This window comes from Sphaeramia orbicularis, chromosome 20 (genome assembly GCF_902148855.1).
Source record: "Sphaeramia orbicularis chromosome 20, fSphaOr1.1, whole genome shotgun sequence".
Lineage (NCBI taxonomy): Eukaryota > Metazoa > Chordata > Actinopteri > Kurtiformes > Apogonidae > Sphaeramia > Sphaeramia orbicularis.
Window position 1 is genome coordinate 41,379,920 of NC_043976.1, and position 22,965 is coordinate 41,402,884.

The 22,965-nt window shown below is 38.3% G+C and overlaps 2 protein-coding genes across 5 annotated transcripts in view; both read left to right on the top strand.

Annotated features, from left to right (window-relative positions):
• LOC115411298 (cullin-1) overlaps positions 1 to 15,432 on the top strand; it is a 41,457-nt gene extending 26,025 nt beyond the window's left edge. For all 4 annotated transcript variants that reach the window (XM_030123386.1, XM_030123389.1, XM_030123387.1 and 1 more), the window contains exons 8-21: positions 181 to 343; positions 1,326 to 1,456; positions 2,006 to 2,113; positions 2,217 to 2,372; positions 2,749 to 2,880; positions 2,971 to 3,088; positions 4,467 to 4,543; positions 6,605 to 6,723; positions 8,251 to 8,356; positions 9,886 to 9,933; positions 11,782 to 11,864; positions 11,946 to 12,051; positions 13,362 to 13,475; positions 14,635 to 15,432. In XM_030123386.1, coding sequence (XP_029979246.1) covers positions 181 to 343; positions 1,326 to 1,456; positions 2,006 to 2,113; positions 2,217 to 2,372; positions 2,749 to 2,880; positions 2,971 to 3,088; positions 4,467 to 4,543; positions 6,605 to 6,723; positions 8,251 to 8,356; positions 9,886 to 9,933; positions 11,782 to 11,864; positions 11,946 to 12,051; positions 13,362 to 13,475; positions 14,635 to 14,715 — 1,542 coding nt within the window. In that variant the 3' untranslated portion in view covers positions 14,716 to 15,432. The remainder of the gene's footprint in view (positions 1 to 180; positions 344 to 1,325; positions 1,457 to 2,005; positions 2,114 to 2,216; positions 2,373 to 2,748; positions 2,881 to 2,970; positions 3,089 to 4,466; positions 4,544 to 6,604; positions 6,724 to 8,250; positions 8,357 to 9,885; positions 9,934 to 11,781; positions 11,865 to 11,945; positions 12,052 to 13,361; positions 13,476 to 14,634) is intronic.
• A 2,280-nt stretch (positions 15,433 to 17,712) lies between these two features.
• The window catches only part of LOC115411291 (NACHT, LRR and PYD domains-containing protein 12-like), a 31,795-nt gene continuing 26,542 nt past the window's right edge, over positions 17,713 to 22,965 (top strand). The window contains exon 1 of the mRNA XM_030123372.1: positions 17,713 to 17,789. The gene's annotated coding sequence lies outside the window, so the exon portion shown is untranslated. The remainder of the gene's footprint in view (positions 17,790 to 22,965) is intronic.

The window sequence follows — 22,965 nt, forward strand, 5'->3', positions numbered from 1 at the left end:
TGGAGTTTTTTTTTTCACAAAAATATGTATTAGATTTGATTTGATTAGACTTTGATTCCACAACAGGGAAAATTCACTGGTCAAGGTTAACAGATATGTAAAAAAAAATGGTAGTAATGGTAGTATGTAATACAGCTCAATACGTACTTTTCACAGGAATAACTATGTTTTTCTACTCAGGCGGAGGCTCGTCTGCTTGAGGAGCAGCGGCGTGTGCAGGTTTACCTTCACGAATCCACACAGGACGAACTGGCCAGGAAGTGTGAGCAGGTCCTCATAGAGAAACACCTGGAGATCTTCCACACAGAGTTTCAGAACCTGCTCGACGCGGACAAAAACGAAGGTAAACAGAGACGTGGATGGTTACTGGAGCTGTAGTAGATTATGGATGCAAAACAAGGTACTGCTGAGGGCAGAACCAGAAAGCCATTTGAAGTGTGTGATATATTTTCAATTTTCACTGTTTTACCTCATCAGCTCACAACAGAAATCACTTGGTGTTCCTATGCTTAACAGACTGTCTGATAAAGTAAAGCAGTGAAAGTATAGTAAATGTAAGCGTAAACTTCAACTGTCATGGATGTTTTAGATCAGAGGTGGAAACTCATTTTAATTCATGTTCTACATGATCTGAAGTGGGTCAGACCAGTAAAATAAACCCTATGAATAATGACAGCAGCAAACTTTTCTATGTTTTAGAGGAAAAAAGTCAAATTGCATTATTAAAGGGGTCATATTTATCTAAACAAATACAAATATGAACAATATGAAATGTCTTTACAAATACAATTCTAACAATATTCTGCCTGGTTATCAAATGTTTTGCTTATTTTTTGATCCACTGTGAGTAAGTTTTAATGCACATGTGTAAATCATAAACTGAGACAGAATATTGATAAAATTACACTTCATTTTCTTTATACATTTCAGCTTGTTCAGGTTATTAATTTTTTTTAAAGGATAATTTGTACATGTGTACGTTTTCCTTGATTTAATTTAATTTAAATTTTTTTTTTTTTATTGTAAAACAGAGAAAGGTTTGGAGTTCTCATTGTTTTTAAGTTATTACGTTACTTTTTTACTAATCCGACCTGTTTCAGACCATATTGGGCTGAATGTGGAACCTGAACTAAGATGATTCTGACAGCCCCGCTCTAAATGAACCAGACTGATGTAGATCTACTTAGTGTTAAAGATGCAAATCCTGGAAAAATACAGTCCAGGCAAAGGCAGCATGTTGAACTTTTGCTTTAAAAATTAACTTAACAGTTTTGGCCTTGGTGTCAGTTTTCATGTCGTATGAACCCCTTCGCTCTGTTCCTCAGATCTGGGCCGGATGTACAACCTGGTGTCGCGGATTACAGACGGTCTGGGTGAACTGAAGAAGCTCCTGGAGACTCACATCCACAACCAGGGCCTGGCCGCCATCGAGAAATGTGGAGAGGCCGCCCTCAACGTACGACCACCATTCTGTTCAGTTAGATTAGATTAGACTATATTGATCCCACAACAGGGAAATTTACTGGTCAAGGTTAACAGATTGAAGTACAAGAAAAAAAAAAGTGCATGCATAAAGACAAACAATATTAAAAAACTAATAATAGTAATACGTAATAAAATATTTATTTTTCACTGGAATTAATGAAAGCTAGGGTCTAAACAGTTCATACTGTGTCTTTGTTTCTGCCCTTATTTTCATATCTTAAATAATTGTCCGAGTAATACCCTGTTGAAGTTGGGTGTCAACATTCTTTGTTTCAAGGAGAATTTTTTTTTTTTTTCATTGTTCACGCACATCATTAAATCTGCAAATAATGAAGTCTTGCTTCAGTGCCGCTCTCAATGTTTTCACCTTTCCATAGCAAGAAGGACTAAAAAGTGTGCTTGTTTTGTGTCCTTTTGCTCCTTTTCCTGTCTGAATCTGGATAATTCTCTTTTGCGTTTTGCGCTGATGTGTCGTCTTTGTGTAGCAGCTTATTGAACAGAAGCTCGTTTGTCGTTTCAGGACCCTAAAGTGTATGTGCAGACCACCCTGGACGTCCATAAGAAGTACAACGCCCTGGTCATGTCTGCTTTCAACAATGACGCCGGCTTCGTGGCAGCACTCGACAAGGTCAGTGATGTTCTCGGAGGCGAAACCCATGACACGACTGGAGGTTCTAGAGTCATCTGTATCAACGAGCTAAATATTAAGCTGCGGGTTTGTCTTTGTGCAGGCATGCGGTCGGTTCATAAACAACAATGCTGTCACCAGAATGGCCCAGTCGTCCAGTAAATCTCCTGAGCTGTTGGCCAGATATTGCGACTCTTTACTGAAGAAGAGCTCCAAAAACCCAGAGGAGGCTGAACTGGAGGACACACTCAACCAAGTGGTAAGAATACAATACACATCTACAGCAGGAACATTTACTTTACCGGCAAATTTGAAAAACCTTGGCACGTTTCCACCTAAATTACCTGGTAAAAACCTTTCCCTCCACCCTAAACTTTCCCTGAAAAAAGTTCCTTGTAGGGGCCTACATGTGTATTGCATCATCTGTTTTTCCTGAGTACGTTAAAGAGTGTATTTAGCAAATATGCTCAAAACAGCCTCATTTGAATACATTTTCAGAAGCTTTAAGGTGGAAACACAAAGCCACTGTAGATTTACCAAGTAAATAAGTTCCTGGGAATGTTGGTGGAAAAGGGTCTGACCCTGGAGCCTTGGCATCCATTAGTATAGACAAGTTATGGCCTTTGTTTTTCCAGATGGTCGTGTTCAAATACATCGAGGACAAAGATGTTTTCCAGAAGTTTTACGCCAAGATGTTGGCCAAGCGTCTGGTGCATCAGAACAGCGCCAGCGACGACGCTGAGGCCAGCATGATCTCCAAACTCAAGGTCTGACGCACAAGTGACGCATCGCAAACACGTACTCTGGACGATAAGACTGTCTGACCAAAGGCTTTTTTTGTTGTTGTTTTCCTGCAGCAAGCATGTGGGTTTGAGTACACGTCCAAACTGCAGCGGATGTTTCAGGACATCGGCGTCAGTAAAGACCTGAACGAGCAGTTTAAGAAACACCTGACCAACTCGGAGCCTCTGGACCGTGAGTCCATAAACAACTGTTTAATCAGAATGAGAATCAACCTGTCAAATATTCAAGTCTCACTGAACCCGTTTACATGAGCGTGAAAATCTGATATCTGTTATTAATCAGGTCATTGTAATTATCAGAGCTGATGCGCTGACACGCACCTCAGAAATACGACAATTGATAAACCCTGGTTTAGTCCCAGGTTTCATTCCAGGGTTGGATTTATTAACGTACATTGAACGATAGAATCAAACTGCCTCTTATTGTCTTCAACTCACATTTGGTTTTATTAATTTTTCCATTACTTTATTGAATTCATGTTTATTGTTCTTTTTTTTTTTCCATTATTTTACTCAATTTTTGTTTGGTTTTGATCCTTTTTTTTTTTCATTATTTTATTCAATTTTTGTAAAAAAAAAAAAAAAAAATCATTTTACTTAATTTTTGTTCAGTTTTGAATTTAAAAAAAAATTGTTTTACCCAGTTTTTGTTTGGTTTTGATCTTTTTCCAGTATTTTACTCAGTCGTCCATTTTTTTTCATTGCACTCAATTTTTTTTCATTTTACTCAGTTTTTGTTCAGTTTTGATTTTTTTTATTTCACTCAATTTTTGTTCACTTTTGATCTTTTTTTCATTATTTTACTAAATTTTTGTTCATTTATTTCATTATTTAACTCAATTTTTGTTTTGTTTTTGATCATTTTTCACTATTTTACTCGATTTTTGTTCAGTTTTCAATACTTTTTTATTTCACTCAATTTTTATTTAGTTTTGTTCAGTTTTTTTTCTCCATTATCTTCATTACTATGTTTACATGATCAATAATAATCTGATAACTCCAGAAATTAGATAATGATTAGCGTTTTACTTGTGATTGTAAATGTGCTCAGCGTCACCAACGTACATCTGTAGACTTGCGTCTGAAAATTCATGAACATAAACATATTAATGGTGGGGCTTAAGACATTCCCCTGAGGGATCCCATTCTCAGTTTAATGAAACACAGACTTATGATCACTAATAATCTGATAACTCCATAAATCAGGTAATGATCAGAGTATTAGTGTGAATGTAAATCGACTCATTGCCATGGATCTGGAAAACAAAGTGAATGATCTTTTGTTTTAATTTATTTATTTTTTTAAACTGTTTTGCAGTCTTCAAACATCTGTTACACTGAAAACATTGAGTTTTTTGTCATGTCGTCCAGCTTTAGTTGATTTGTGTGAAAATATTGTAATAATCAACAGTTTTACATCATTTTTAGAGTTAAAAACATTGACTTTATTGCGTATTTGAGTAGTATAGTGAAAGGAGCTAATGGTCAGAAACAACTGGACATGTAATGACCATGAGGCTGATGTCTTTGTGTTGCTGTTGTTGTTGTAGTGGACTTCAGTATCCAGGTCCTGAGCTCTGGGTCCTGGCCTTTCCAACAGTCCTGCACCTTCGCTCTGCCTTCTGAGGTAAAACCAAACTACACGTTAAAACCCATTTCTACTGACAGTCGGGTTAAAATCAGAATCGGTTTGATCCACAGTCATTGGAAAAAAGCACATGGTCACGTCACAACCTAGACCTCAGACCTTCTGGTTTCTGCTCATTCTTTGAACCCATCTACAAAATCCACCAAAAACAACAAATTCAGTCGTTTTTCAATTCATTAACCCAGTGGTTTCCAACCTTTTTTGGCTCGTGACCCCATTTTAACATCACAAATTTCTGACATTTTTTTTTTGCTAAAGTTAATTTGTTTTTGATCATGTAATAGTTTGCTATACTATGTTGCAAATCAATGTTAATTTTAGAGGACATTTAGTCTATATAATGTATATTATTATGGACGGAGGCAGAAAAGCCAGGTGTGGATTACTGCACAAAGACAATTTGATTTTCCTTGGTCAGGATATGTACAGTCAGTCCAGCTTGGATTTACAAGGCTGACAATTAATACTGAACAAACAACAACTCAAACTATGAATTATGAAAGAGCTGCAGCATCTGAAACTGACCACAATGAACATTTGACAGATAAACAGAACCACAGTGCTTCCATTTCAGACTCAGTTTGTCTTTTACGGATTGGAATTGTTTCTGTCAACTCACCATATATTTTATCGATTACTAGAAATTTCAGGCGACCCCATTTGAATTCCAGGCAACCCCACATGGGGTCACGACCCCAAGGTTGAAAAACACTGCATTAATTAGTGTTTTTGTTGTTTATGGTTTTATCCTGTGTTAACAGGATTGCAATCATACAATCACTCCCAATAATGTGCAGTAAACTTGTATAATGTGAATTATGTGTAACAAGTTGTGCAATAATCCTTTGTTCTTGGAATAACAATGGAATATTTATTCAGTATTAAAGGTAAATGCGGTATTTTTATGAACTTGTTCATAGATATGCATACTGTTAATATTGTGTCTATTCATATTTTATGTCTGTTGTTATTTATTCTTCTTTAGTTCTTTTAGAATTTTAAATTAAAAATTTAATATTCTGTTTTCTTATTTTACATTTTGTTATTTTATATTCACTCTATCCTTATTTTCTGATGTGTTGGGTTTTTATTCATATTGTCTATTTTATTCTGACAGCTGGGTTTTCTTCCACATTCATCGAAAAGTTTAACAAAATTAGCAGAAAATTTTTAAATGAAAATCCAAATGCCTGCTTTTCCATTCACTTCTGTGATGCGAATGTTAATTTAGAAGAATTAAGAATTAATGTATTTATTACTTAATTTCTAAGAATTTATTTTATTTTAATTGAATTTCTAAAATTAATTTTGTAGAATCAAATGTATGAGCTGGTGCTGTTGTTGTGGATCTGATTCGTATGTAAGGAATTTGTCACAAACTGAAGCCATGCCTGAACACGAAAAACAGCTGCATGGAAACAAAATGACAGCTTTTACTGCAACTAATACGGATAAATGTGGCTCAGATTCACTTATATGACTTGAATTGTTCTTAAGCTGCTTTCACGTGCTGTTGGTACAATGATCCTTTCCGCTTGTGAATTCCAAATTACGTTTGCATTGTGTTCAAGTGCTTTTGTTATCGTAGCAAAATGAAAGATGGCAGACACACAGTTTATCATGACCTGCTACTTGGGTAAAACAGTTTTTGACTTGTTAATTCATCTGATGCAGCATTTTTTTAAAAACATGTTTGGCAAATTGTGTGAACTATAAATGTGCGAAATCATCAGCTAACAGCAGCCGAACGTTCATAAAAGCATGGTTTGTCATTTCGCCAAGAATCCCTCGTTGCTCTTCGCCAGTGTTGACAAGGTCAAAGGTTTTCATATTTTCGTCTTGTGGATCAAACATTTTCACAGTTCTCCAGTGGAAAATACAACATTAGGGGGTGTTCAGGTGCAACTTTCGAGTTCGTAACTAGTATTTACCATCATTCCCACAGCACATGAAGGCAGGATAATTCAGTGCTGGGAACAGGAATCCTCTCTCTAACAAACCCTGTGTTGTGTTTGTGTTTGTGTGTGTGTTTGTGTTCAGCTGGAGCGCAGCTACCAGCGCTTCACAGCATTTTACGCCAGCAGACACAGCGGCCGGAAGCTGACCTGGCTTTATCACCTGTCCAAAGGGGAGCTGGTCACCAACTGCTTCAAGAACAGGTACCAGAACTCTGAATCTGCACAACGGGTCGACCGGGTCCGGCTTTAGGTCCGACTCGAGGCCTGGTCGGGCTGGATCCTGTAGTGGGATGGGTTCATCGCCTGCATGATTTAGAATCGAAGGGTGAAACAAACAGCGATCAAATGATGAGCAGAAAAATAGTATATCAGGGTGTCAAACATGGGGCCCGTGGGCCAAAACCAGCCCACCAAAGGGTCCAGTCCGTCCATGGGGTGAATTTGTGAAATATAAAAATTACACTGAGGATATTAATAGTCAAGGATGTTAAAATCATTTTAGTCTGATATGATCTCAAGTGGATCAGACCAGTCAAATACTATCTTAATAACCTAGAAATAATGACAACTACACATTTTCTCTGAGAGTGCAAAACTAAAATTACATTTAAAAAAGTTTAAATTTACAAACTATCCTTTAAAAAAAATGCGAATAACATGAACAACCATAAACATCTTAAGAAAATAAGTGCAATTGTAACAATATTCTGCCTCAGTTTATTATTTATACATGTGCATTGCAACTTCCAGATCACAGTGGATCTACAAATGCACAAAACATTTATTAACAGGCAGAATATTGGCACAATTATTCTTATTTTTCCAAATTTCTTTGTTTGTTCGGGTTATTCACATGTTTTGTGAAAGAATAGTTTGTAAATATAAATTTTTTTCATGTAAGTTTTACTTTTTTTTACTGAAAGAAAGAGAAAATGTTGTAGTCATTATTTATGTTACTGGTTTACTGGTCCGACCCTCTTCAGATCATATTGGTCTGTGTGTGGAACCTAAACTAACTGAACTTTGCCCCTTGATCGTTAATATCTTCAGTATAGTTTTTGCATTTCACAAATTCATCGCCTGGACCGGTTTTGGCCCGTGGACCGTATGTTGGACACCCCTGGTCTACATACTTGAGTTTACGTACTTTGACTGACTCCATTACAAGTAGAAGTTGTGCATTTGAGACTTTACTCCAATTAATATGAAAAACTGAAGAGAAAACTTCCTTAAATGGTTCTTTTTGGCTCAAAATACAGTTAAATGACACCTTATATTAAACATCTGTAGTCATTTTTCAGCTCATTTGCTGTTTTTACACTCAGAGTAGTTTTCCAACATTAAAAAGCTTCTTAACCATTGCTTGACTGTGTAGTTTTAACATAAGATCTTGAATAAAAATGTGTGAAATCTGTTCTTGAGCTGTATCATTGGCTCTGTTGAAGTCAGAGGACACTAAACATTTTTAAAGTGAAAAGCCTCCAAAAGCTTAAAATAAAAAAAATTATTGAAAAATAAAAAATCATTTGTGCCGATGCAGCGGTGTTGGTTTTGTGCGGCGGAGCTGCAGATTCGTGTGGTGAACGGACGCCTCTGAACGCCGTCAGCATGTCTTATTCATCTGGTCCTGGCAGAACCGTGCTCTGGTGACCAGCTGTGAAGAACAGACTGCGCTGTTTAGTGTCGGTTTCATCCTGAACCTGTCGTCGTTGTTGCTGTTGTTTACAGGTACACACTGCAGGCCTCCACCTTCCAGATGGCCATCCTGCTGCAGTACAACACAGAGGACAGCTACACCGTCCAGCAGCTCACAGACAGCACACAGATTAAAACCGTAAGCACATTCGCCCACACTTGAACAGCATTTATGAACAACGGAGACTGAGACGGCCTCTGAAAACCTGCACCTGCACCCAGTCGTATACATAAAAACACACCGACATTAGGTTTTAAAAGTAAAAAAAACACAATGACATTAGGTTTTAAAAGTAAAAAAAACGCACTGACATTAGGTTTTAAAAGTAAAAAATACACCGATGATGTGGTTTAAAGGTAAAAAACACACTGACAACAGGTTTTAAAGGTAAAAAACACTGACATTAGGTTTTCAAAGTAAAAAACACTGACAATAGGTTTTAAAAGTAAAAAACACACTGTGATTAGGTTTTAAAAGTAAAAAACACTGACAATAGGTTTTAAAAGTAAAAAACACACTGACATTAGGTTTTAAAAGTAAAAAACACTGACAATAGGTTTTAAAAGTAAAAAACACACTGTGATTAGGTTTTAAAAGTAAAAAACACAATGGCATTAGGTTTTAAAAGTAAAAAATACACTGTGATTAGGTTTTAAAAGTAAAAAACACAATGGCATTAGGTTTTAAAAGTAAAAAACACTGTGATTAGGTTTTAAAAGTAAAAAACACAATGGCATTAGGTTTTAAAAGTAAAAAATACACTGTGATTAGGTTTTAAAAGTAAAAAACACAATGGCATTAGGTTTTAAAAGTAAAAAACACACTGTGATTAGGTTTTAAAAGTAAAAAACACAATGGCATTAGGTTTTAAAAGTAAAAAATACACTGTGATTAGGTTTTAAAAGTAAAAAACACAATTGCATTAGGTTTTAAAAGTAAAAAACGCTGTGATTAGGTTTTAAAAGTAAAAAACACAATGGCATTAGGTTTTAAAAGTAAAAAATACACTGTGATTAGGTTTTAAAAGTAAAAAACACAATGGCATTAGGTTTTAAAAGTAAAAAATACACTGTGATTAGGTTTTAAAAGTAAAAAACACAATGGCATTAGGTTTTAAAAGTAAAAAACACTGATTAGGTTTTAAAAGTAAAAAACACAATGGCATTAGGTTTTAAAAGTAAAAAATACACTGATGATGGGGTTTAAAGGTAAAAAACACACTGACAACAGGTTTTAAAAGTAAAAAACTCAGTGACATCAGGTTTAAAAGTAAAAAACACACTGACATTAGGGTTTCAAAATAAAAAACACACTGACATTAGGGTTTCAAAATAAAAAACACACTGACATTAGGGTTTCAAAATAAAAACACACTGCATTCAACCAAACTTCCCTCTGATTAAAAATGTGACAGTCTTTATAAGTAGAAAAACATCACTTAAGGAATAATTTTGCTTCATTTCAGTACTTTTGCGAATACACAATGCAGTTTCTTCAACAGTGTAATTTTCACATTTATATTAGAACCAAATGTCATTTCACAGCTCATTTTCTTTATATGTTTTCATTTTTCTCCGTAAAAACTTAACCTGTGAGTGTCACTCCAGTTTTTAAAGTACCAGAGTTCATTGATTTGTTCACTAACCGACTGTTTCTTCTCGTTTCAGGACATTCTGGTTCAGGTTCTGCAGATTTTGTTAAAATCAAAGCTGCTGGTGAGTTGATTGGCTTTTGATCCCGTTGATAATTTCCAGCAGTTCGGTCACAGTTTTCATAAACACACAAGAATAATTTATTTATGAAGGTCAGGTTTTGTTAAAAATAACTACATCTGCAGTAAAAACACATGAACTGGTGTTTGTTTTGTTGTTTCTGGCCACTAGATGGAGCCAAATCCCTCTGTTTAAAGTGTTTACATTGGTGTATCAGGAATATTTTGACATCTTCCTTACCCCATAATTTAGCCTCTACCAATATGGAACCATACAGGGGCCATAAATTTTGTATATGAAAAAATAAAATTTGAAACTGAAAATTCAAGTTTTGATCTTGAATTTCGAAAAGTGGGTTCTTCAATGAAACTGGTCCTAAAAACAGGAACGAGGGGCTTAAAAATTCAAACCAGGTGCAGGCTGATGTTATGAAACAAGTTTGGAAGAACTTGGGGTCAGTTTTAAAAATAAACACTTACTGAGATAAGAGAAGCTATTTTTCAGATAAAACACATTTTTATATTATTTTACATTATATTTAATACAAAAATCCACATGTGACACGGTCGAAAGGACACGAAAATTACGCGCTAATATTTTTTCAAATATCTCTTTCTCACTGGTATATTTGGGAAATTGAACTAATTATTCAAGGCAGAGTGCTTGACAAAAATGGCCGCTGTTGCAAAATTATTCACGATTTATTAGTGTTTAAATGTTCAGGTTCTGTATGTAACACCGGTGGACACGATGGGTTCCACACCAAACCTGGAATGAGACTGTGATTAATGAAAAACCCTCATGTGTGGATTAGAAAAACCACTAGGATCCACACATTGAACACAGTGTCTTTATTTATAGTCTATAGAAGACCATTTACAGACATGTTTTTACATCTAAAGCACTGACACCTAGGGAGATTTAATGTCCATATTTGGGTCCTATTTTTGGCCCCAATATTTTATTAAAAATTCATTAATTATGGGATGGATCAGAGCAAGAGTATGATTTTTTTTTTTTTTTTTTTTGCATTTATCTGAGGTCATCATTAGGTCCATCCTGGGGGGAAAACATGTCTATATTTACCTTTTATTATTGGGCCTGAAAAAGCTGGCGAAGTGCCAGATACCAAAATGTACCCAGTTTCATAGAAACACCCAAATACAACAGTGTATTCAAATTAAAAATGAGTGTATGACATTTTTTTTCCAGGTTAAATATAATTTTGTTTCCCTTTGGTAATTCTTTTGAATACATTATTTTCATTATTCACTTTCATATATATTTTTTAATATTTGCAGTTTACTTTTTTTGCAGTTGCATGTTTTATTTTTTCAGATTCAGATCTTATTTTTTACAGTTTCAAATCTTATTTTCTCACTTCCAGGAATTTTTTTTTTCGTGAGCAAATCTTTTTTTCAGTTTCAGATCTTTTTTTTTTTTTTGTCCGCTTGCAAAACTTTTGGCCCTGATGTGGCGTGGAGGGCGTGGCCTCAACTGAGAGGGGTGTGGAATAATGAGTGACAGCATAACAAAAAGGCTTAGGGATCTTCTCCACTCATGTTGCCTTCAGGGAACGTAGGAACTAAAGCAATTCAGACTCAACACTTTATATACACCGTATTCACGTGATTTGGCCGTGAAAAAACCGATGCCAGTGACAAACTTAGATTTAAAAAGCTGTTTTAGACCGTCCTGGGCACTGTTTGTGGTTGGTTAGCCTCATTGTTTGTATTTTCTGTGTTTATGGATGATGAGTGAATAAACATAAACCTGAAATGTGTGAAAAGTCATTTAGTCGTGATTCTGCCCACGTGGTTCTGAATCTGACATCATCCGTGTGTCCTTCAGGTGTTGGAGGACGAAAACGCCAACGTGGACGAAGTGGAGTTCAAGCCCGACACCGTCATCAAACTTTTCCTCGGATACAAGAAGTGAGAATGTGGACCAATCCTGACAGACTCGGAGTGTTGGTGTCGTTTGTTTTTAACCCGTTGTGTTTTCATCGTCCACAGTAAGAAGCTGAGGGTGAACATCAACGTCCCCATGAAGACGGAGCAGAAACAGGAGCAGGAGACGACTCACAAGAACATCGAGGAGGATCGAAAACTCCTCATTCAGGTGATTTTATGTAGACCCTGTTTGACCTTTTGAGTTTTCATCTCTGGGTCAGTTTTTTCAGCAGGTTTTGCTCGAAAAAGGCCTGTTTTATGTCATTAACCCTTTATTGACAACCATTATAACAGGCCTCGTGTTCTTTGTTAGTTTTGTAACAGGGTTTCTACAGGTCATTAAAAAGCATTAAAAGTCATTAAATAGATTTTGTAAAAATTAAGGCCTTAAATGGCATTAAAAAGCATTAAATTCGATGTCCAGAGGCATTAGAAAATTAAATACACTTGATGGGAAAAAAAAGCATTGTTATTCACAATTTTATTTTGATTATATAAACATTTAATAATGTTGATTGGAAGTATAGTGTGATGATTGACAGGTGGAACCCTTTAATTGGCTGTTGTTTATGGCTGATACATGAAGTCTCAACAGCGGATGCGTGGAATGCAGCGTGCTGTGAGCGTGCTCATGCTGTGGCGAAAAAGTGGAAGGAATATTAGCAAATGTCAAAAATGGGAAAATGCAAGTTTCAGCAGAAGTGGTTAAAGGAAGAACTGTTCAGAACCTGGTTAAAGCCTGTCAACGCCAAACTGACATAAAACTATATATAAAACTATCTGCAGTTGGACATGGGCGTTAAATGTGTTTAAATTGCATTAAAAAGGCTTTAAAAAGCATTAAATTAGATTAGCTGATACCTGCAGAAACCCTGATAATAACACAAATAGCTCACAGTGGTTTAATTTCAGAGCTGATGTCTATCCATTTTCCATGTTTTCTTGATAAAAACCAAAATCACTTCAGTTCTTACATCAATATCTGGCATGGTACTGACAAAACAGTGCTTTTAGGCATTCCATGTTTTCTTTTCTGTCTGTTTTAGTCATGATACACACAGGAGTTAGTACTGGATTGCATAACCATTGTTTTTGATGATTTTGATGGTCTACTAAATTTTTTTTGCAACTGTATAAACTGAAAAAATACAGATAAAAATGGTACAGTTAAAATACAGATAAAATCAATGCTCTGTGTTTAACCCCCCCCCCCCCCCATTCCACTGGTGGCAGGGGTGTACTGAGCATGCTCAGACGTCTATGGAAATAACATGGTCTATTCTATCTGCACATTTTGAAATGTTTCCGATTGAGCAAACAGTTGAATTTGAATAAATATTTAAAATAAGTCACACATTCATCAGGGATTAAAGGATTAAAAATGTCAGCGTTGTTTCTTTGTTATTTTCCAGTTTGTTGTGTTGAATGTGCATTGAACTGGTTCTAATGATGGGTACGGGGGTTGTTTCTGTGCTGCAGGCGGCCATAGTGAGGATCATGAAGATGAGGAAGGTCCTGAAGCACCAGCAGCTCCTGGCTGAAGTCCTGAACCAGCTGTCGTCTCGGTTCAAGCCCAGAGTCCCCGTCATCAAGGTGATGCCGCCTTCGTTTTTACTTGTGTGGTTCAGACAGTAAAACAGCCCGTCATGATGAGGAACTGAAGATTCAGCTGTTTTTCCTCAGATTCACTCCTTCTGTGAATATGAAATCTGCTGCAGCTCAGCATGAAGCAAAAAGGAAATATTTGACACAAACAAATTCATGTTCATTTTGATCGAACTGCACAAACAGACGAGAAAACTCAGCGCAGTTAGAGCAGGGAGACAAAAATGACACAAAAGACGCAATGAGACAAAGATGCAATAGGAACAAAAAATGATGACAAAATATATACGATGAGACAAAAATGCGGTGACGAGACAAGATGAATGAGTGGTTTTTGGAACTATTATCCTGCATTTTTGTTTGTGGAAATATTAGCTTGTATTTTAGTTGTTTTTGGAAATATTTGACTGTATTTGAAGAATTTTTGGAAATATTAGCCTGTATTTGAAGGGTTTTTGGAAATATTAGCCTGTATTTGAAGGGTTTTTGGAAATATTAGCCTGTATTTTAGTCACTTTTTGGAAATACCAACCTGTATTTGAGTTTTTTTTGGGAGGTTCTTCTATGTTCAGGTCATATATGCCGCGTTTCCACTATGTGGAACCAGCTCGGCTCGACTCTGTATTCCTGGAGACCGTTTCCATTACAGGATACTACTGACTTTACAGTACGTGGACATCATAGCGATGTGGCGCGTTATTTCAGTGTCGTCTGCTCAGAGAGTTTCTGAAAAATCGCTCGTTGCATGTTGTCTCGTCTGAATTTTTACGTCAGCCACCAAAGACTGAATCTCCTTGACCGACTATGGTGTAGTTTTGGGCTGTTATCATGTGGATTAATGTACTGCTATATTTACTGTCCACTTCTGCATCTGTATTTTGTAAAACGGCAGGTCACAGAGAAAACTGTCTGACCAATCAGTGGTCTGCAGTGTTATACGTCACAGTTTAGTATCGCTTGGAACCTCGCCGGAGGTGATACCAAAAAACTAGTACCAGGTAGCAGATTCTAGGTCCTTTTTAGTAATGGAAACGCAAAAAGGTTGAGCTGAGTCGTGTCAAGTCGAGCCGGTACCACGCAGTGGAAACGCGGCGTTATTCACATCTTCAGATACTTCATGTTGTTTTTGTCTCCCTCTGGTGGACAGAAATGCATCGACATCCTGATCGAGAAGGAGTACCTGGAGCGAGTGGACGGAGAGAAGGACACGTACAGCTACCTGGCCTGAACGCCCGCCTGCCCTGCCCGCCTGCCCCGCCCACCTGCCGGCTCTCCTCCTCCCTCTTATTTTTATTTGTTATCTTATTCATTTTTTTTTTTTTAATTTGATGTCTGAGTAAATAAAGTGTGGATCCCTCTGATCTGAGCGGCGGCCATGTTGTCTGTGTGCAAGATCATGTGACCGCCTCGAGGGGCCCGTCCTGCCCCCCCCCCCCCCCTTTCCCGTAAGGACAACGCCACCCCAATCCCCTCCCCACCCCACTGTGTCCACGCCGCCCGCCCCGTCCCATCTGTAGGACACACACCGACACACACACATGCTTCTTGTTGTCATACTGTAAATATTCACCACAGACTCTAAGAGGAAAAAACAAGCCCTGCTTCCTTCTTTACATAGCGCAAATGTAATGAATTAGTCAACAGCCAATCAGAGGAGAGCCGCATCCAAAGGTTTCTGCATGCTACTGCCTACCTGCACCACAGTGACCACGATTAAAAGAAGAAACCGCTAGAATACGAGTGGAGTCACTGGGCGCCGACTCGGTCCGCCGTACGACGAGGACGAGGGGGGGAGGAGCTTATCTGCTGACGTCGTCTCAGTTTGTTGAAGGTCAGTCGGGTTCATGCAGGAGGCCTGTTTCATTACTGAACAGTGGACATTTGTATAGTGTGGTTCATTTTCTAAATGTGTGAAAAAAATAAAATCAAGGAAAGATTTCTCTAACGTCGCCGTCTGCCTCACTCTGTCTTCAGTTTCACTCAACAGGTTTAGTTTTACTTGGTGACGTCACCATGGTAACGCAACAGGAAGCGTCATGTCAGGTTTATGTCAGCTGAACTGTGGTCCAGAGGAAACCGCACGTTAGGTGGGAGGTAAAATTACAGGACGAAACAGGATGAGAACCATGTGGAAAGACCCAAAGAGATGAAAGATATGTGAAAGACAGAACGAGATGAAAAAGACACAAGGTGAAAGAGACTGTTAATACTGATTTTAATAGTGACCATAAGTCTTCTATTAGTTTATAAGACACCTATGATAGCTCTTCAGTTTTCATTCTCTTTCTAACCACAGGCCTAGATAGGAATGTTTGCTCTCAGTCAATTTCTCAATTCTGCATGTTTGGTAGGCTACTGTCTCCAACGATACCACAAGATGCAGCATAACCCAACTCCCTAAACTTCCAAGGACGACTCCAAGGTCTTGCATTCTGTCTGTTTGAATCTTATTTTCTTTCTTCTGCTTAGCGACAGTGTCATACATCATATTAACCAGTCACATTTAAGTTTAGGGCAGGCTACTATAAGTTAGACTGACTTCCTGGACAGGTCAGAACTGACTTCTGAGAGAGGGCGAAGCTTCGTTTGTCAGTTTCTCACTTGTGCACAATAAAGGAAGGCCTGACTGACAACCAGTCCATTCTCCACGAATTTCTTTGTCGTTTACGCCTCCACAACAAGACAAAAGACCAAGGAGAAGAAAGTTACATAAAAGACGCAAGACGAAAAGGACACAAGATGAAAAAGAGACAAAAGTTAAACAAAAGACACAAGATGAAAGAGACAGAAGACCCAAGGAGACAAAAGTTATGTGAAAGTCACAAGACAAATGATATAAGACCTGATGAAATGTGGAGTACCTGTGGATCAGGCTATACTCTGGGTATATGTGGAGTACCTGTGGATCAGGCTATACTCTGGGTATATGTGGAGTACCTGTGGATCAGGCTATACTCTGGGTATATGTGGAGTACCTGTGGATCAGGCTATACTCTGGGTATATGTGGAGTACCTGTGGATCAGGCTATACTCTGGGTATATGTGGAGTCAGGTACAGAGCCAGGACACTAGGCTCCTACATGTGTAATGATGTTTGTCAGATCACAAATGACCTTGATAGTGTGGAGAATGGCATTATTATTATTATTATTATTATTATTATTATTATTAGCTGCTGTATATTGTGACGTATACTGTCATTTTTAACATATTAGTGATGATACCTGGACGTTGATGCTGTGGAAGGACTTCCTATGAACACAGTCCTTTGTTTTGTGTAGGAGCAGTAATAGGAATGTATGTTCCATCTACACACACTATTACATTTGGAAGACCAGCAAAATGAAGACTATCACTGATTGGAGTCTGAGTTCGCAGCATAATGTCTCTAACATTATTTAAAATATAATTTAGGTTTTCATATACAGTGTGAGATTGAAATGATAAAAATAAACTTCATGTCCAACATAAGTAGGAACAACATATGAAGGCGGAAAAAAGAAATGACAAATTTAAACAGAACACTCCAAAATATTGAAGGTGATAACCAAAAAAATGATAATAATCAATTTTATGTCGAACATAATTAGAAATAAAATATAAAGATGAACAAAAGGGGGGGATGAAAAATTTAAACAGAACTTTCCAAAATATTGAAGGTAATAAAAAAAAAAAAAGTAAATAAAGGTCTCGCACTGTTCATTGTGGTTCTTTCAGTGGAAGCCAAGTTTGTCGGACCCCAAATACTTAGAAACAGATCCACAGATATTTACCAGGAAATGATTGCGCACAAAACACTAACTTACATTATTTACAGCTTGTAAATCTGTGGGGGTCGTGTTTGTCCGGACAAACATGTTTAACAGTGTGTTTCATGTGGGAGCAGACAGGGTTTGTTATGTTCGCGGAGGAAGTTACCATGGTAACAGGCTCAGGGTTTGTCTGGACCGGAAAACCCCGACTTTCCGTCATCTCAGGGTTCAAATACTCGGAGTTTTCACATCAGCCGCTTTCTGAACAGGACCCGGGTTAAATGTCAGGCCAAAGCTACGAACACAGAGGTGATACAGTTTGAAAAACAGAACTTTATGTGAGAGAAAAAAATAAAATAAAAAAAAAAATTAGCGGGTGTTTTCGCCAAAGGAGCAGGTTCACAGAAACTCCACCCACATATTCCTGACGTCACTGTGGGCGTGGCCACGTCACTGAGCAGGTAAAAGGAAAGGTTCTGGGAACCCGGAAGAGGAAGACGACATTTATGATCTTACCGATAAAAGTGTGTGGAAAACTATCAAAGCCCAGGTAAGAAAAGACCAGTGTTTTATTTGCGTTTAGTTTTAACCCTTTTTGTTCAGTGCATTAACAGGAGTGATGGTGAGATGAAGCCTCATGAGGAACTGAACCAGTTCAACCAGTGGAGTCTATGCACAGCCCCAGTACTGCCTGAACTCAAAGCAGCTCCTGTGTTTCCTGTTGTTCCTTATTGGACACACTGATTAATCCAGGTGTGTTTGACCACAGCAGTCCCAACAAGAAGCAGCAGACACACCTGGATTAATCAGTGTGTCCAAGAATGAACAACAGGAAACACAGGAGCTGCTTTGAGTTCAGGCAGTACTGGGGCTGGGCACTGGTTCAGGAAAGGGTTCATTTGTCCAAGCTTCATGTGCACACAAAACCACCTACTGGCCATGTGTAGAATCACAGGCAGCTGGATCTGAACCACAGAATGTGGGATGCATTGAATTTTTGGGTCTGTTATGGCTCTTGGGAACAGTGGCGGCACCAGGATTTTAAAAGTGGGGGGGCAACGCTTTGCACGTCAGCCACTGATATATATATGTGTATAGCCTATCCATTACACTTTATATAGAGGGCAGTTTTAGGTAAAATCATGTAATACTTAATGTATTGAATGTATTTGTTAAAAACTACAGCATGAACAGCTCAGACTTTCTGTTGTGATTATTTAATAGGTACAGTCTACTTTCACATATTTCTCTAAACACATCAGAAAAACATGCAGCAAACAAACAGCAATGCCAATGTATGCAAGTTAATAAATGTTAAAAACAAAATAAAACTAATAGCCTAACCAACTAATCAAACAAAACGTATGTATACAATGGCTTCCACTACATGCACATGTATATAATCACTGACAACATCTGGAGGCTTAGGTCCTCCCGCTTGGCCACATTATCCGACAGTACAGTGATGTCTCCTATCATCTATTCGCGGATGACATCCAGATATACTGCTCCTTTAACTCCTCTGAGCCCCACAAACTGAGTTCCTTAACCACCTGCTTGTCAGAGCTGAAGCAGTGGCTAAATGAGAACAGCCTCCAGCTGAACTCCAGCAAAACACAGACCCTCATCACTGCCTCGGACTGTGCAATCCCAGGGATTAAACAACACCTCGGAGACCTGAGTTCCTCGGTAAAGACCAAACTGAGGAATCTGGGTGTCATCTTTGACCAGGACATGTCTTTAGAATTCTACTCCAAACACCTAGTGAAAAACTGTTTCTTCCAACTCTGCAACATCTCCAAACTCAGGTCTATGGTGTCCATCAATGAACTTGAGATGATCCTTCACACATTTGTGTCTTCTGGCTCAGACTACTGGAACAGCCTGTTCACATGTTAAACAGAAGGAGCTGGCCCGTCTACAGTTTGTCCAGAACTCTGCTGAAGGCTTCTGACCCGCACAAACAGGAGAACCCACATCACTCCCATTCTTAAATCTCTCCACTGGCTCCTGTTCTATATCGTTTTCATTTCAAAATTCTGGTGCTAACTTTGCGGGCTCTACATGGCCAGGCCCCTGCATACATTGCTTCCCTAATTCAGCCTTACAGCTGGGCTCGTAGCCTGAGGTCTTCAGAACAGCACCTCCTGATGGTTCCACACACCTGTTTTAGCACACGGGCTGACAGGTCCTTTAAAGCTGTAGCACCACGTCTATGGAATGACCTGCCTCTACACCTACGGTCCATGGACTCTGGAGAGAACTTTAAAAAACACCTCAAAACACTCCTGTTCAGACAGGCTTTTGAATTTCCCAGTTGACTCAGGGCCACCACAAACTGATGACACTTTATGTGTTCATCGTATCTTAAACTGTTTTTAATGGTATTTTATTGTGTTCTATGGGTATTCTAATTGTATTTTATTTGTACTGTTTTATTCGTTTTTCACAATGTGAAGTTGCTACTTTACAGTGTTCCATGTACTCCATGTGACTCCCCCTACCTCCTCCCTCTCCCCCAGTCTCTCTCTCTCTCTTTTCTCCTCCTTTACTCTCTCTCTTTAACCCCAACTGGTCGAGGCAGTCGTCCATCCTTCAGCAGTCTGGGTCTGCTCCAGGTTTCTGCTGTTAAAGGAAGTTTTTCCTTCCACTCTCACCAGTCACAAGTGTTTGCTCCTGGAGGATTCTGTTGGGTTTCTGTAAATTTGATTTGATTTTGATTTGATAAAGCACTTTGTTACTCAGTCTGTGAAAAGTGCTCTATAAATAAAATGTACTTACTTACTTTCTGCCAACAGAAGGTACATTGTGCCAATTATTTTATTTATTTTATTTTTTGAAATACAACTTGGTTAAATTATTTCCGTGTGTGTATGAGTACTTTCTGAACATTTTGAGCACATTTCAACAATACCGCGATAATAATGATAACCGTGATAATTTTGGTCACAATAACCGTGATAGGAAATTTTCATATCGTTCCATCCCTAGTCTGAAATAATGTTAGATTTAGTTGACCTTATTAGGAGTTATCAAATCCAATCCTCCTCTTCTTCACTGGCTCCATCCTCTTACTCATCCTTCTCTTCTCACTCTCCTAAATCTTCAAATGATCTCTCTCTCTAAACTCTTCAAACTATCTCCAAACTATATAAACTCTATCCAAACTCTAGTTTCCAAACTGTTCAAACTCTGCACTGACCAGAACTCTCAATCACAAACCCACATTTTGAACAGAGCCTGAGGGGTTTCTATTGCTGTCGAACCTGAATCACATAGAACCACCTCTGAAACACTGCGTGAAGCGGTCACATGGTACAGCTGGGCAGCGAGGCTTCGGACGTCATCATTTTCGGCTCCTCCCCTAAATGAAGCAAGCCTCGATACGCGCTTCATGGAAACGCCCCCTCCATTACTCGACACACGCTTCGAAGCCTCAGCACATCTGTAACATCACCAATTAACAGTTTTAGTTCCATTTTCACCGTAATGAACCAACTAGTTTTAGTAATTTTGTCATTTTTTCATCTTCGTCATTTAGAAAAAACAGTTCTGTTTTGGATTTGTCTGTTTTTATTTAGTTTTCCTATTTTTTAATGTTCAACTGGTTGTTTTTACTGTCAAGTTTTACTATTTTAACTTCTTATAAGTTTTTTAAACCTTATGTTATCGTAGGTTATTTTTGCACTTGTTCTTTCCATGTTGTGTTTGATGGTTTTACTCCATTATGTGTCATGTTGTGCATTCATTTTATTTTATATTATTACCCTAACCCCCCCGACAGCGAGACAAGGGATATTGGTTTGAGTTTGGGTTCAGTTTGTTTGTTTGTTTGTTTGTTAACACTCTTAGCAGCAAAACTATTGGTTGAATTTACACCAAATTATGTTTATAGATTGCCAATGGTGCAGAATAGATGTGGTTAGATTTTGGGAACAGAAGGTCAAAGTTTAAGTTTTTATGAATTCCTTAAAATCTTTTTTCCCCCTTTCCTTATAATGGGCGAAATGTCACATGTCTGTAGCAGCAAAACTATTGGTTGAATTCATACCAACTGGACTTTATAGATTTCCAGTGACCCAGAATAGATCTCATTACATTTTGGGAACAGTAGGTCATAGTTTAAAATCTTCCCATTTACTTTAATGGGTGAAATATGTGCGAGGGCTGGGGTTTGTTGTGTCTGGCACCACTTGTGTTATTGTGTTTTATTTACTTCGACACCATTGAAAATAACGGTTTCTCTCAGTGTATTTTGAATGAATGAATGAATGCTTCTGAAAGCTGTTATTTCTATTTTAATTTTAGTTGGGTTTTTTTTTTCCATCATTTTCTGACTGTTGGATGTAGTGTTAGTCTTCATTAACTATAATAATCCTACTGTGTTTAAGGTTCAAGTTTATTTTTACATGTTGAGTCGTGAAATGATGAAACCCGTGACTCAGGTCCAGCAGTGTAACTTATAGAAAAATACCTAATACATTGAATAAGTTAGTTTTTTATGTTTATTTTCAGACATTAGAACTCCCTGATGACAGATGAGGGCAGTGGAGGCCATGGTCCCACAGTTCCAAAGGGCAAAGTGTTAGAAAGAACTTAAAACCTGAGATGTATGTCTCATAATCTAAAGATATAATCTATAAAACGACACGGTGGTGCAGTGGTTAGCACTCGTGCCTCACAGACAGAAGGTCCTGGGTTCGATTCCAACACCAGTCGATGGGGGGTGGGACCTTTCTGTTTGCATGTTCTCCCCGTGTCTGCGTGGGTTCTCTCCGGGTACTCCGGCTTCCTCCCACCATCCAAACACGTGCACTGATCGGTTAAATGGTTAATCTAAATCGCCCATAGGTGTGAATGTGAGAGTGATTGTGTGTCTGTATATGTTCAGTCTGTGATGAACTGGTGACATGTCCAGGGTGAACCCTGCCTTCACCCATAAGTAGCTGGGATAGGCTCAGAGTGACCCCCGTGACCCTAGTGAGGATGAAGCGGGTTCAGAAAATGAATGAATGAATAATCTGTAAAACCTGATAAAGAAGGTTCATCTAAACAAAGGAGGCACCTGATAAATAAGAAAAGGCCCAGAGCAGAATGTTAAAAACACAGCGTTCCATCCTGACACTGTGTTACTTCCTGTGTTGTGGGAAGTGTTGGGCAAATTACTTTTAAAAAGTAATTAGTTATAGTTACTAGTTACTTTCCCAAAAAAGTAATTGAATAAGTAATGGAATTACTCCTTCATAAATGTAATTAGTTACCAGGGAAAGCAATTATTGCGTTACTTTGTGAAAAACTTTCAAATATGTAAAAGAAAACTGATTTTTGAGTGGGTTTCACAGGCCACTTTCATAGAGTAGAACAGCAGACAGGTACTTCATTTAACTTCACATTTATCGGAGCATGAACTGATAAAGCAGTGTCATCCTTTGTGGGTTCTACTGCCTCTCCTTCTTATCCTTCCGCAACTTTGAGTTAAGGAAGACAAGTGATCTCACTTTTGCGTCTTGAGGCGACTTCTGTCTGATAATATTAGTCCTGTCTTAGAGAAAATACTCATGTAGATGGAACTGATGTTCCCACTAAACAGAGCTTCTGTACCAGGACTGTGGTGAGGCTGGGGTCCACCAGGGCCCGGCTGGGGTCCACCAGGGCCCGGCTGGGGTCCACCAGGGCCCGGCTTTTCCACCACATAAGAGGATCTGCATTTATAGGAAGAAGCTGCT